Consider the following 14,582-nt stretch of genomic DNA (forward strand, 5'->3'; position numbering starts at 1 on the left):
GATCTACAGTAACGAACACATAGACAACAAAAAACTACATATGCAATAGTTTCAACATAGGCAATTCCTCAAACCTACTTCATGACTTATCGCCCCTATTTAAATAGTCTAATAATTTTAATAGTTTTGTACTAAGCACATTAAAAAAACAATTTCTTCTCTTAATTATTGAATTAAAGTATACTAAAGAATGACACATGTAAAAAGAAATATATTCAAAATTATTAATATAAATGCAGAAAAACACACGAATAGGGAGTCGCGAAAGACTTTCTAGGGGGTCGCCAACTGGTAGACTAAACCGTAGCAATGAAAAAAAAAAGAAAAAAAAAAAAAAAAAAAAAAAAAAAAAATATATATATATATATATATATATATATATATATATATATATATATATATATATATATATATATATATATATATATAAAATGCGCACTGTAAACATTTGTTCTCAGTCTAGGAAACCTTCAAAACTAAATGGTCATTTTTAGACAAGTCATTCGGAACACACCAAAAAAAATATGCAGTTCTTTCGTTGGTATGAAGTGGTAGCAAACGCCGGAGACTTGATTGGACTGAAAGTTTATACCAAGGAAACACAGCATTAGTGCAAGCATCATTAGAACTTCTAATGATGTTTTGTGGATTCCAGTGCAGTAAAGATGCAACAAATACCTCTGTCTAACAATACTTTTCAGCGGCTAATAGCAGAAATGTCCGTAGATGTTAAAGAAGAAATTTTGAGTTAAAAACTCAACAACGAATATTTAGGCTAGTTAATAGAATTTAATTTCACTCATTTTATTAAAACAGTTATCGATTTTTATCGATTCAACTGAATAAAACACTAGGACCCAGTTTCCACTTTTGTTAACAACAAGTCTCAACCCATTATTCATTAACACAATGAACTCACAATTTGTTAAGTTTCATATCCAAAGAACACAATCCTTATTTAAAATAAAACAAAAGAAAAATGTTGCTATTTCTGAAACGGTTATATTTTGTAATTTACAAATAGGCAAACAAAAATAAGCTTTTATTATATTTTTTCCTCAAAGAAAAACGTTGTAGCTGTTAAATACATTTTTTGTTTCGTTATATTATATATGAGAGCTGTTGACTTAGTAATAAAGATTAATATGTTTTTAGAATTTAAACTTGAAGCTCACGGGGTTTTCTTTGTAAAACTTTTTAATTAAACTATCGGCTATCGTCGACGTCTCCCTAACAGACCCGTGAGACCTCCCAGTAGATTGGTGCTCTGTACCCCAGTTTGTGTGCTGCTAGTCAGCAGACCTCCTAGTAGACCCCCTGTCTGCCCACCTGTACCTAGAACACTGCCTACTACAGGCACAGTACTCAGTAGACCACCTGTCTGCCCACCTGCGCCTAGAACACTGCCTACTACAGGCACAGTACTCAGTAGACCACCTGTCTGCCCACCTGTACCTAGAACACTGCCTACTACAGGCACAGTACTCAGTAGACCACCTGTCTGCCCACCTGTACCTAGAACACTGCCTACTACAGGCACAGTACTCAGTAGACCACCTGTCTGCCCACCTGTACCTAGAACACTGCCTACTACAGGCACAGTACTCAGTAGACCACCTGTCTGCCCACCTGTACCTAGAACACTGCCTACTACAGGTACGGTGCTCGGTAGACCACCTGTCTGCCCACCTGCGCCTAGAACACTGCCTACTACAGGTACGGTGCTCGGTAGAACACCTGTCTGCCCACCTGCGCCTAGAACACTGCCTACTACAGGTACGGTGCTCGGTAGACCACTTGTCTGCCCACCTGCGCCTAGAACACTGCCTACTACAGGTACGGTGCTCGGTAGACCACTTGTCTGCCCACCTGCGCCTAGAACACTGCCTACTACAGGTACGGTGCTCGGTAGACCACTTGTCTGCCCACCTGCGCCTAGAACACTGCCTACTACAGGTACGGTGCTCGGTAGACCACTTGTCTGCCCACCTGCGCCTAGAACACTGCCTACTACAGGTACGGTGCTCGGTAGACCACTTGTCTGCCCACCTGCGCCTAGAACACTGCCTACTACAGGTACGGTGCTCGGTAGACCACTTGTCTGCCCACCTGTGCCTAGAACACTGCCTACTACAGGTACGGTGCTCGGTAGACCACTTGTCTGCCCACCTGCGCCTAGAACACTGCCTACTACAGGTACGGTGCTCGGTAGACCACTTGTCTGCCCACCTGCGCCTAGAACACTGCCTACTACAGGTACGGTGCTCGGTAGACCACTTGTCTGCCCACCTGCGCCTAGAACACTGCCTACTACAGGTACGGTGCTCGGTAGACCACTTGTCTGCCCACCTGTGCCTAGAACACTGCCTACTACAGGTACGGTGCTCGGTAGACCACTTGTCTGCCCACCTGCGCCTAGAACACTGCCTACTACAGGTACGGTGCTCGGTAGACCACTTGTCTGCCCACCTGCGCCTAGAACGCTGCCAACTACAGGTACAGTACTCAGTAGACCACCTGTCTGCCCACTTGCGCCTAGAACACTGCCAACAACAGGTAAACTGATAACCACAGGCAACCCATTGACTAAACCACCAACAACCCCACCGCCCCCACCACCCAATACTCCGCCAACCACAGGCAACCCATTGACTAAACCACCAACAACCCCACCCACGCCAGGCACACTGCCCCCTGTACCCACGGGCACCGCTCCCCCTTGTCCTACACAACCAGCCCCTCCCTGGGGCACGCTGCCAGAAACTCCTGTCTGAAGTCCGGTACCGGTGCTTGTGCCAGAGACTGGTACCTGAGGTCCCATACCGCTATTGGTTCCAACAATGACCGGTGCTTGACCTCTGGTTAAACCAAGAAAGTCCAGTCGTATAATAATTTCCAGAGCTTGCCGCCTTGCTCGCTTAAGTCCTGCACGGAATCAGAAAGTTATTGCATTATTTCATGCTTGTGTTTTTAATTCGGTTTGATTCGTGATACAACATAGTCATTTGGTGCTTGCTTAAGGTCAAGTTAAGACTTTAAGTAACGGATATTTTTGCAATATGTGAGCTGCGATCAGGGGCGTAGCGAGGGGGGGGGGGGGGGGCGGGGGGTGCGGACCGCACCGGGTGACACCATTTAGGGGGGTGACACCAAGGCAAAAAATAGCAAAATATATAGAGAAAAACTCGGGGGGGGGGGGTGCAAATCGAAAGTTTGAGGGGGGGATGCAAATCGAAAACTTGAGGGGGGGTGCAAATCGAAAGTTTTTTGAGGGGGGGGGGTGCAAATCGAAAATTTGAAAGTTTGTCCCTGGGAAGGGGTCTCTATGCCTCTGGGGGGTGACACCATTAAGTGCCGCACCGGGTGACACCCGACCTCGATACGCCACTGGCTGAGATGATAAACACAAATGATAGATGAGTACAACAATGTCCATACATCTTTAATACAATTCATCAATCTATAAAATTGATATTCTGGCTGAGAATATTTCTTCTCGAAACTGTTCTAGTTTTACCCAACAGATTTAAAAATAAATTGTAGGATGTTAATAAAAGAAAACACAGCTGTAGGAACAATTTTACCTCTATAGGTGATTGTTGACCCTACCATATATGTGTAAGCTATTTATCATTGTAAACTACTCATCTTCGCGAGATGTTGGAGTACTTAAATTCGTCCAGCCTTGATTTTCAAAGAATAAACATAAGATATTTCCCGGAACAAGAGCCATGTGAAGGAGAACTATCATTTTGTTTGGTACCTTTGTCTTCTGGCCCATCTCCGTTTTCTTCTGTCACTTCCTCCTCTTCCTCCAAGGGACAGTTCTCGTCACACACCTGCTCACAGCTGTCGCCACGTGGGTAGTACAGACAGGTGTCACAATAGTGACTGGTGCATGGCAGGTTGTTGAACTTTGACCTCACCTCCCTGACGTAGCACATGGAATTGGTTATTGAAAAAATAAAATTTTGTTAGCATTTAACGTTTACCAACCTAACAGAAAAAGCGACTAATTAAACTCGGACATATATTATAATTCTGTTTATTTTTCTTTTTAGATTTAAAGATGAATCCGATATCTTGGCATATGCTATTTTTTATCTTGAAATAATCCGGAAGGTCAAAAGAGCATTCTCGTGTGCTTGCTTCTGGATGTAGTATAGTTGCAATAAATTGTTGTAAGTCACCCAATGCGAGACTTATGTTGTGAAATAAACTTTTGGAAAATATTATCGAAGTTAAATGTATCCCAGAATTCCTTTCCGTGTATTTTTCTTGTGTTTCCAAATGTTAATTACTTCAACCTTTTGTGTTTTTAAACGTCCGCACATTTCAATAAAAAGAAAATCGATGGAGAATTCAAAAACAACTTGCCTTGTGTTTTTACTGTTGATTTTAATAGCGAATTTTTAATCTAATACTGCTAATATTTGCATGCTGTTTTTATTTGTTTGATTCTAAAATTAGATGACCTACTTACACCTCGCTGTCCCAGTTCGTCTCGTTAAAGTAAGGAGCCAGTTGATCGAAGTCGCGTTTCATTTTCTCAAAGACTTCGACAATCGCTTTTTGTAAAGAGCGATTCACACGTTGAGGTAACGGAGAGAACACATCATGTTCGACTTGTGTGGAACCTATTGAAACTAGGCTGATACTGAGCAGATACAGGATACACAACATCATCTGAGGAGAAGTACAGGCACTTGTCTATATAGGTCTATATACATAAAGGTGATTTATATAAATATATAAAATATATGCATATTTTTGTCGAGTGGCGTCAACTTATATTAATCCACCTAGAAAAAGCATTGAGGGGCCTAATTCTAACAATAATTAACGTGGAAAAATCATTGCTTTTGTCGTAAATTATTAAATTTGGTGTCCCCCCCCCCCCTATTCCAGAAGTCGATTAATATATCAGTTACACAATTCTCAACAAAAGTTTTACCCTCAGGCAAATATTAAAACGTTTAGGTAGTGTCACCCCCGCCCCTTTCCGTGATATCTTTAAACTGTGCACAGATAATATATATATATATATATATATATATATATATATATATATATATATATATATATATATATATATATATATATATATATTTATTTATTTATTTATTTATTTATTAAAAATATAAGGAAAAAAATGGCAAAATTATTGAATAATTAATTAAATGATTGTGAAAAAAATGCAATATTATAGTTAATGAGTCAATGTAAGTTTAGCGAGTTCAGTAATACACCAAGAGGTTAAACAACAGTACCTTTTAGCTCGACCGACCCCACATAACATCACAGTTGATTGCCCCTCAATGTCTCAGTGGCTTCATTAGTGCTGCTTAAATCAATAGAATGACACCCCGCCATCTTTGATTAGCAATGAACACAGCACACGTCATAGTTGCATGACATCTGCTACTGTTTACTGTCATATAGCCAGATATAAGTAAATATTTTTGTCTTGATAAGCCAAACCTAAGCCAAGCTTGATTGGAATCTAGTATTTATTAAACCACTTCATCAGAAATCGTAACCAATGTAAAACATGCGTCTATGTCCCATCATGTACAGCATTCATTAATATCCCCAGTATATTAATATTATCTTGTGTTATTAGTTCCATATTCTCGTGTTATGTTACAATTATCAGACATATATTACCTAATAAAACCCCATGCAGAAAACTGCAAGATAGAGAAGAACCCTCTCTGTTACTCCGACCCACAACAGTTTATGAGAGAATAGCATCCTGTATACATAACAAATTTTGAAGATAACTCTACCTGGCTCTGGCGTTTCCCGATGCTCGCCCGTCGATACCCTCTGATAAAATTTAAAAGTCCTGTCACTCTTCATTCGTGCGACTTTTTTTTTACAAGCTATTATTTAGTTAACAATGTTCGTATGTTTGTGGGTTTGCGGAAATTTTGTAACTCAGCTTTGACACACTTGTAAATCTTGGATTTAGTTTAAACTCACCAGACAATACGAGAATAACATTATTATTGTATTTTTTTATTTTTGTTATTATTATCATTATTATTATCATTATTATTATTATTATATTTATTATTATTATTATATTTATTATTATTATTTTTATTATTATATTTATTATTTATTATTATATTGATGATTATTATTATTATTATTATTATTATTATTATTATTATTATTATTATTATTATTGTTATTATTATTATTATTATTATTATTAATATTATATTATTATTATATTTATTATATTTATTATTATTATTATTATTATTATTATTATTATTATTATTATTATTATTATTATTATTATTATTATTATTATTATTATTATTATTATTATTATTATTATTATTTATTTTTATAACATTTTTTATTTGTTTTGTTAAAGCCATGCACAGCACCTTTCATTGTTTAGTGAAAGCAGCTGCAACTGGTGCAGCAATTCTAGTGGGGCACTCACCAGGGGCACATTACTAACAGAAACTTTTTTTAAAATTTAAACATTTATATTTTTTAAAAAAACGTTACACTATTGTTTCACATATTTGTTTCTGAAAGCCATCTGTGAAAAGTTGAAAAGAACAAAGAAAGAAAATGCTCTAAGTACGAACACAAACCGGAGTTTGAAGTTGTATTTTCGACTCAATGTCTAAAATCCCAAATTGTGTTTCAATGTTGTATTTAGATGCCAGTCAACTCAATTGATGTGATCACAGAAATACTGGGACAACGGTCAGTGAGGTATCTACACATCGAAACATCAGTGATGTCATTTGATATTAATTCACCAGGTTCTAATCATCATGATGTTAACTCAGTGGCGTAGCGAGTTCAGGTGTCACCCGGTGCGGCACTTAATGGTGTCACCCCACAGAGGCGTAGCGACCCTATCAAGTTTTCGATTTGCACACCCCCCCCCCCCTCAAACTTTCGATTTGCACCCCCCCCCCCCTCAAGTTTTTCTCTATATATTTTGCTATTTTTTGCCATGGTGTCACCCCCCTAAATGGTGTCACCCGGTGCGGTCCGCACCCCCCGCCCCCCCCCCCCCCCTATCGCTACGCCCCTGTGTTAACTGTTGTAGGAATCTAAAATGATCCGCTATTTGATTTGCTTGACTGTTGTTAGAAATAAATATAGTGAAAAAGCTTAAAGTTCACTGAATGACAGATCGTGCAGCCAAACCATAAAATCGGTTATTCTTCATCGTTCTAAGCTGTAGGTTGGAGATTTCTTCCAACACAATTAAGTAGTACGTGTCAACTTGCTATGCGCCATTTATTCTGTTGACTCCTACTTCAGCTTGCTTTTCTTTCTGAATTTGCCTCCATAGCCTTTGTCAAACGAAGAACAAACTACAAGGCAGCAGTTGATTTTGGAGTTGTCTCGCCTTTCATATGACGTCACGTCCGTTCGTGAATGTAAACATCCGCCATCGCGGTGTACAGATCTACATTCAAAATGGTGATCTGTGTTGTGAAAGGTTGTGATACTCGAAGTGGCAGATCTAAAGGGATTCCTTTATTTCGACTGCCAAGGGTTATATTAAACCAAGATGAAAGAGATCTCGCTCTACAATCTAATCATTTTTTTTTAGCAAACGAAATTTTCTGAAATTGAAATATATTGTATGACTAGACTTGATTTAGAATCTGCTACTTAAATTAAATTTTAAAAAGTTTATACAAGCATGTAGTTGATATTAATGTAGTAGAAGGCTTTAACAAATTACTAAGGCCTACCTACTTTGTGTCTTTTTACAGTAATATGTATCTGGTACTGGACTGAGTTTAATTAAATTCAAATTCATATCTAGTAATTAGTCTACTAAGTTTATGTAGAAATGTTGAGGGGAGAGCAGTGGGAGTTTCCCCTTTGTTCTCCCTGCTGGGCCCTGAGGGTATCACGGAGGTGAGAAATTTTCAGGGGAGGGCAGTGGTACTGACTCCTCTTTGGTTTTATTGTGGGCTAGAAAAAGGTGGGGTTGAACATCAGTATTAATGTGTCTGATCACTTCCCTGCTGGATTATAAGGGTCTTAAATTGTATAACATGCTACCCAGATTGGCTGAGATCTAAGAACAGCAGTGGTTATTACCCATGAATTATATTAGACGTTGTAGTGTGGGTTTTTTAGGAGTTAAGTGGTCTCACGTTTGCTACAGTAGTGTGGTTGTACTAGATCTTCTGCTACTAAATATTTTACTTAACAGAGAATCTATAATCTACATTAACCAGATCTAGATAACCTATAATATATTACTGCATTTGATCAGATTCGTCTACTTAAACTCTAAACGCAAACAGTATTACTAACAGAATTTTTATTTAGAAATTTCGGCCACATATTCATATTATCCACGAAACTGTCAAAAATAGTATAAGGATCTTCAATTCCTAAGAGTTCAAGTTTTTTAACGTATTTTTCCTTTTCCGCGGGTGCGGTTCTTTACATATAGTGAACGCGTCCAGCGCTGATGAACAGCTGATTGTGTTTACGTCCAGTGTACACCACTGTGGCGGCGGGCGTAGGTATCACGTGATTTAGGTCACGTGTTTGTAAGGACTCTATAAAGCCTCATCTGCCCGGGGGTTTAAACTCCGGATTGTTGGGTATGGGTTTATCTGCAATAAGTTTTACCAACCCGACCACGTCGACGCTCAGTTCAAGTAATTTTATACTTTATATGGAACAGTTATGAAACTTTCCCGCTGCAGACGACATTTTAGCGCGTTTAAAAATATAGTTAATTTTAATAGAAACTTTACATAGGAAGATTATCTTGATCTTAATAAATGTAATGAAAATCTAGGCGGGACTCACAAATAACAAACATATTACATTTTAAATGGCTTTATTTGAATTTTGAAAAACAAATATGTTAATTTATTTGTGTTGTCACAATGGAGCCGCTCTTGTAGAATATATTTTATTTGATTATCGCCTACCACCAAATATATTCATAACTATAGGCAGTCCTTCTAGAAGGTTACCTCTGCCCACTTAAACTACCCTCCAAGCAGACCCCCAACAATCGGAAGTCCCCCGAGTAATCCACCCCCACCCGCTTGGGCACCTGCGCCACCACCCCCAAGAAGGCCCCCAACAATTGGAATTCCCCCGAGTAGTCCGCCCCCACCCGCTTGGGCGCCCGCTCCGCCACCCCCTAGAAGGCCCCCAACAATTGGAAGTCCCCCGAGTAGTCCGCCCGCACCCGCTTGGGCACCCGCTTGGGCGCCCGCTCCACCGCCTAGTAGACTACTGAGAAGACCTCCGATAATGGGGATATTACCAAGAAAGCCCCCTGCTCCCCCTCCCCCTCCCCCTAAGCCCAGGAGGCCAGTCAGGAGCTTCCCTAGACCCAGAATGTCAATCTGCAGGCAAATCTCAATCAGGCCGCCCCGCTTGTTACGTTCCTGCTCTGTAAATACAACAGTGGTATCTTTAGCGAATGAATGTTATTGATAGATATTGTGAGATCTAGTGTTACAAATTATTAGAATTATTGTTAAACGCGAAGGTGTAGTTGTTATACATTCTGAGTGTTCTAAAAATTATACTTAAAAAAGTAGAAATAGTACGATTACAGTAACAGAGTCAAATTAACCATTTTATTTAGAACACAAGTAGAGGATATTTTTTTAAACTATAAACAGTTGAATATTTCATAACATAGAACCCCTAATTCAGACTGTATAGCACCCCCTCCCCATTCCCTCACATATTTTATATTTTCTGTATAATTTAGCAAGTCAAGCTCATCTACATACACAAAAATGAACAGCTAAAAATATAACTAATCTATACATTGTCATAGTAGCAAAGATGTCTTTGTGTTTGCTATTTTTATATTTTCTGTGGACACCCAAACAGGGTCTAAAGCTGCTGCATACTATTAGAACATTCTATATTATTATGTAACATTCGGTGGGTTAAATAAACCTACAAGAGGGTTTCAAAAACAGAACTTTACGGAGCTTTAGACAGTGCATCTGTTATAAACTATTTTGCCAGGTTTATATAATAAAGTAGGTAAACGTTAGCCAATTCTGGCTTCATAACCTGGTTCCCATGGGGGTCTGGGGACGGAATGGTCGGAGTTAACCAATTCTGGCTTCATCTGTCCCATGGACCTCCAGATTTGTGAAGAACTACTTCTTTTCAGCGTTTATCCGGGGGTGGGAGAGGGACGCTTGAAACTTTCAGGGAGGGGGAGGCGGAGGACACGGGTAAAAGTATATATTTTCAATACAAATTCTATTTCGTGCTTCGGGGGGAGGGGTGCCCCTCCGAAGAGATGCCTTAAGGAACTCCTGCTACTTTTTACAAAATGGCTATAAGGAAACAGCAAGTGATTAATAGGGACCAATCAGCTACTCACCGTTTTCATCTTGAACATCGTCATCGTAATCCTTCATACAGTTTTGCTCACAGGAATCTTCGCAGATATCCGGTCGTTGGTAGCCGATACAGGAGTCACAATAATTGGTGTCACAGGACAGCTGGTTAAACCTTAGCCTCACTTCCCTGAACAAACACAAACACAAACACAATAATTCGTGTCACATGACAGCTGGTTAAACCTTAGCCTCACTTCCCTGAATACACAAACATATTGTTTTAGCCATACTTTCCTTTCAGATACATTAACAAAACAAACAAAAAACTATATTTCAAAACTTGTGGGTAACAATGAGGGGGATAATGTTCGCTTCCTAAAATGAAATAAAAATATAAAAAAAACATTTTATTTAGAAAATAAACCCTTACGTGTCATTGGTCCAGTCAGTGCCATTAAAGTGCTCAGAGTTTTTCTCCAGTTCCCTCTCTGCCCTGATCAAACCTTCAGTGATGGCACGCTGTAGGAAACGGTTGACTGACTTTGGGTAGTTGGAGCGGACGAAATCTCCAGACGGTCTGCTTTCAACAGCCAGGAGTGTGACCACAGCCACAAGGAGGGTTGGTACCAGCATCTGGTGATGGTAGGATGGTTGATTTAGTTAGATCTTTGGGTCAGCTACTGATGGTAGGATGGATGATTTGGTTAGATCTTTTAGACAACTAATGAATTTATGACCAGCATCTAGTGATGGTAGGATGGTTGGTTTGGTTAGATCTTTTGGACAACTAATGAATTTGTGACCAGCATCTAGTGATGGTATGATGGTTGATTTGTTTAGATCTTTTGGTCAACTACTGATGGTAGGATGGTTGATTTGTTTAGATCTTTTGGTCAACTAATGAAGCGTTTGAAGGATTAGTCTAAATATTGACAGAAGCACAGCAAACAATAAATCTGTTTACTGCCTCTAAATGGTTTGATAATTTTAAAAATACGAATTTATTTCAAAATTTTAAAAGCATGAAAATAAAGCCAACCATACGGAAAGGATTATTTTTTTTTTTCAAGATGTAAAAATATTTGAACTGAATATATTAACATAACAGTTGAACTATATAAACCAGTTTTTTACACAACACACTTATGTTTTATTCAAAACCATTATTTGTCTACAAAAGTTAGCAAAAAAAAAAACAATTCTGTAATGTTTCTGGAATGTATTGTTCTTCAGAAATCGCTTACTATTCTTTCATATATTTTAGTTTTTAGCGCAATTTCCTTACAGGAATTGCGATTATTAACTCGTCATTTCTGGATGGATGTGTGTCCGCAGCTTTAAGTCGTATCTCCTCCTCAACGAAGCAATATCGAGGACTAGTTCCAAAGCAAATATGTTAAGCAAGTTCCGAGGATGATTGTGGGTCAAAAAAATCCCCGGAATTCCTTCCTGGATTTCCAGGAAAAGCCAAAAAAAACCTCGAAAAAATGCAGTTTTTGGCCCATATCTCGGCAACCAGACCACTTAGCGACTTGAAACATTTACCAATCGATTCCTGCCATAATTTAGAACAATATTGCTGAAGAAAGTTTTCAAAAATATCCTTTCGTTCGGTCACAAAAAATTAATTAAGGAAATTACGCTTAAATTGTCACTAGACTTTTTATTAACTTGTTTTTTAAATTTGTTTTGTATCCTAATTTTTGCTATACTATGATTTTTTTAATACCTTTACGAACACAAAACTAAGTAACAAAAATTGTTCTTTAATAAATACCTTAAAGCTTGATGAATCCTTTCTATCAAACACTTGAGTAACTTTTAAAACAACAAATCCCTGTGTATTTATGCCGGCAGCTTATTTTGATGTCGCCCCTTCAATCTCGGCTGATAGAGTCAAGTTACACCAGGCCAACATCACACTCCATGGGTTAACTGCGTCACGGTCACATCTGCTCATGGGGATGGACGAACTCCGCCCTCCCCCCCCCCCCCCCACACACACACACACATATTGTTTTCTATCAGATCTGTTGCAACATACGCCTAATATTAATCGGACATTCACAGTGAGACTTGTAATAAAACGGACATTGACCGGACGAGACACGTTATAAAACGGACATTAACAGGACGAGACACGTTATAAAACAGACATTGACAAGACGAGACACGTTATAAAACAGACATTAACAGGACGAGACACGTTATAAAACAGACATTAACAGGACGAGACACGTTATAACACGGACATTAACAGGACGAGACACGTTATAACACGGACATTAACAGGACGAGATACGTTATAAAATGGCACGCAACAAATCGTTAAGTAGCGAAGAGATTTTAAATGTTTTAAAATTTACAGTAAAATTTAAAAATGAAACATATTAATCTTCAAAGCAGAAGGAAATATGCCCCAGTTAACAATCCTAGTTGATCAACAAGGTAGCAACATATTGGTCACCTCACATAACTTGATGGAAATATTTAGAGACACTTTCACCTCACACAACTTTAGAGTTCGGGTTTGGGAAAGATATTTTGTTTCTCTAAAGCTAATCATTGGATCACAGTAAGCTAGAAATATCCCCGTGGTGTTAATACTATTATCTGCGAACCAAGTAATCCCTCGACCATTCGGTCAGATAGATTTCAAAGAGATGGTCGAGTTAGTTTCGAATGTTAGGACCACGCTGATTTTCAAAAAATGTTTGCCAGGCGTAGATTGAGGCGCCTTAATGTCGCATCAAGGGAGGTTATTGTTTTAAATTAGGAGAAGTTGAGACTAATTTAAATTAAGAGATATACCACTTAGATTTAATATTATACTAGACTACTCGTCATCCCTTGGATAACTGTGGGTTTCGGAAGTCATGCATAAAAAGCATCTTGTCTGTTACTTATCGTCACAAAAAACCAGACCCCACATTAAAAAAGACGTCACACCTCAGACTTTTTGTCTTTTAAAAACACCGATTTCGGCTGAGCATCGGTCTGACAACACAATCCCTTTATATGCTGAGGTCACAAAAACAGGTCAACTCTACTTCACCTGCCCAGTGTCTCTCTCCCCCCCCCCCCCCCAACTCAGATTTGTTTTTGTATTTAAAAACACAGATTTCGGGTGAGCATGGGTCTGACCACACTATCTCATCATATGCTGACGTCACAGATGAACTATACACCTAACCAACTCTACTTCACCTGCCTAGTTCCCGCAAAGTCTCAGACAACATGTTTTATCGTTTTAAAAAAAAATATTTCGGCCGAGCATGGCTCGGACCACACTATCCCTTCTCATGCTGAGGACAAAGAAACAGGTGAACTCTACTTCACCTGCCCTGTATCCCGCCAAGTTCCGATAGGCAACTTTATCTTTCACATCTAAAAAAAATAATAACATTACCAGTGTCTAGAGCCCGTGCCACCCACATGGAAGCCTATTACACTAACACCTTATCTATCTAGGCTCGTGTCGTCAATAACGTTTTTCTGTCCTATATATTAATAGTTTGAGTCTGCTCAAGACACTTGATTTAAGCGAATAGGCCATAGATCTAGTATTATTTCAAATTAAAGTTTTTCTTAAATTAGCCAATTCATTAGCTAAACAAACAAAGATTTATATAAAATAATGAAAGTCTGAAATACTTTAGTATAGAAACTCATTATTATCTAGATCTAGAGATTGAGTTATCTAGATTCTACGACTGGTTTGGTTAAGTCGAGTTTTCTTGTAGTTCTAGATCTATAACCTAGATAGATCAATCACTTTCTTGATTTAGATGATCCTTGAAGCTAAAAAGCAAGGATTTATATCAAATATTTAAGGACTAAAATAGTTTAATAAAGAAACTCAATAATTTATTGTGATTTTATAATGGTTTTCATTTTTAACTAATTAATTTTGGTTTGACCTAGATTCTAGATCTATAACTTACTTCGACAGCTGATCTTTAGATTCTAGATATAGAGAAATTTATTGTATACTTCAACTTAAATGAAAGGACTTTTGGAACGGAATAAAAACAGCAAACGGACGTGTGGTTAAAGCTATAGCCGACAGAAAATTAGCTATATAATGCGTTATACTTTTGAAAGGGCAACAAAATCTTGTATGGAAGACGCCATTATTGTAATAAAAAGTAAATTAATCATTAGACGTCACTATAAAGTCATTGTTCTGAAATTTTATAATTAGTGTGGTTATTCTACCAATGAATATATCAATAGATT

The 14,582-nt window shown here is 38.3% G+C and overlaps 1 protein-coding gene across 1 annotated transcript; it reads right to left on the bottom strand.

The window, feature by feature from the left end:
- Positions 1-9,011: 9,011 nt before the first annotated feature.
- Positions 9,012-12,253, bottom strand: LOC131936522 (putative PE-PGRS family protein PE_PGRS24). Its single transcript, XM_059293549.1, has 4 exons — positions 12,121-12,253; positions 10,774-10,976; positions 10,385-10,530; positions 9,012-9,424 (listed from the first exon to the last, which is right to left on the bottom strand). The coding sequence occupies exons 2-4, from the start codon at positions 10,974-10,976 to the stop codon at positions 9,012-9,014; spliced, it is 762 nt and encodes a 253-aa protein (XP_059149532.1). The 5' UTR covers positions 12,121-12,253.
- Positions 12,254-14,582: the final 2,329 nt, after the last annotated feature.

The sequence above is a fragment of the Physella acuta genome, unplaced genomic scaffold (assembly GCF_028476545.2).
Source record: "Physella acuta isolate Inbredline_101_S28 unplaced genomic scaffold, ASM2847654v3 ptg000179l, whole genome shotgun sequence".
Taxonomy (NCBI): domain Eukaryota; kingdom Metazoa; phylum Mollusca; class Gastropoda; family Physidae; genus Physella; species Physella acuta.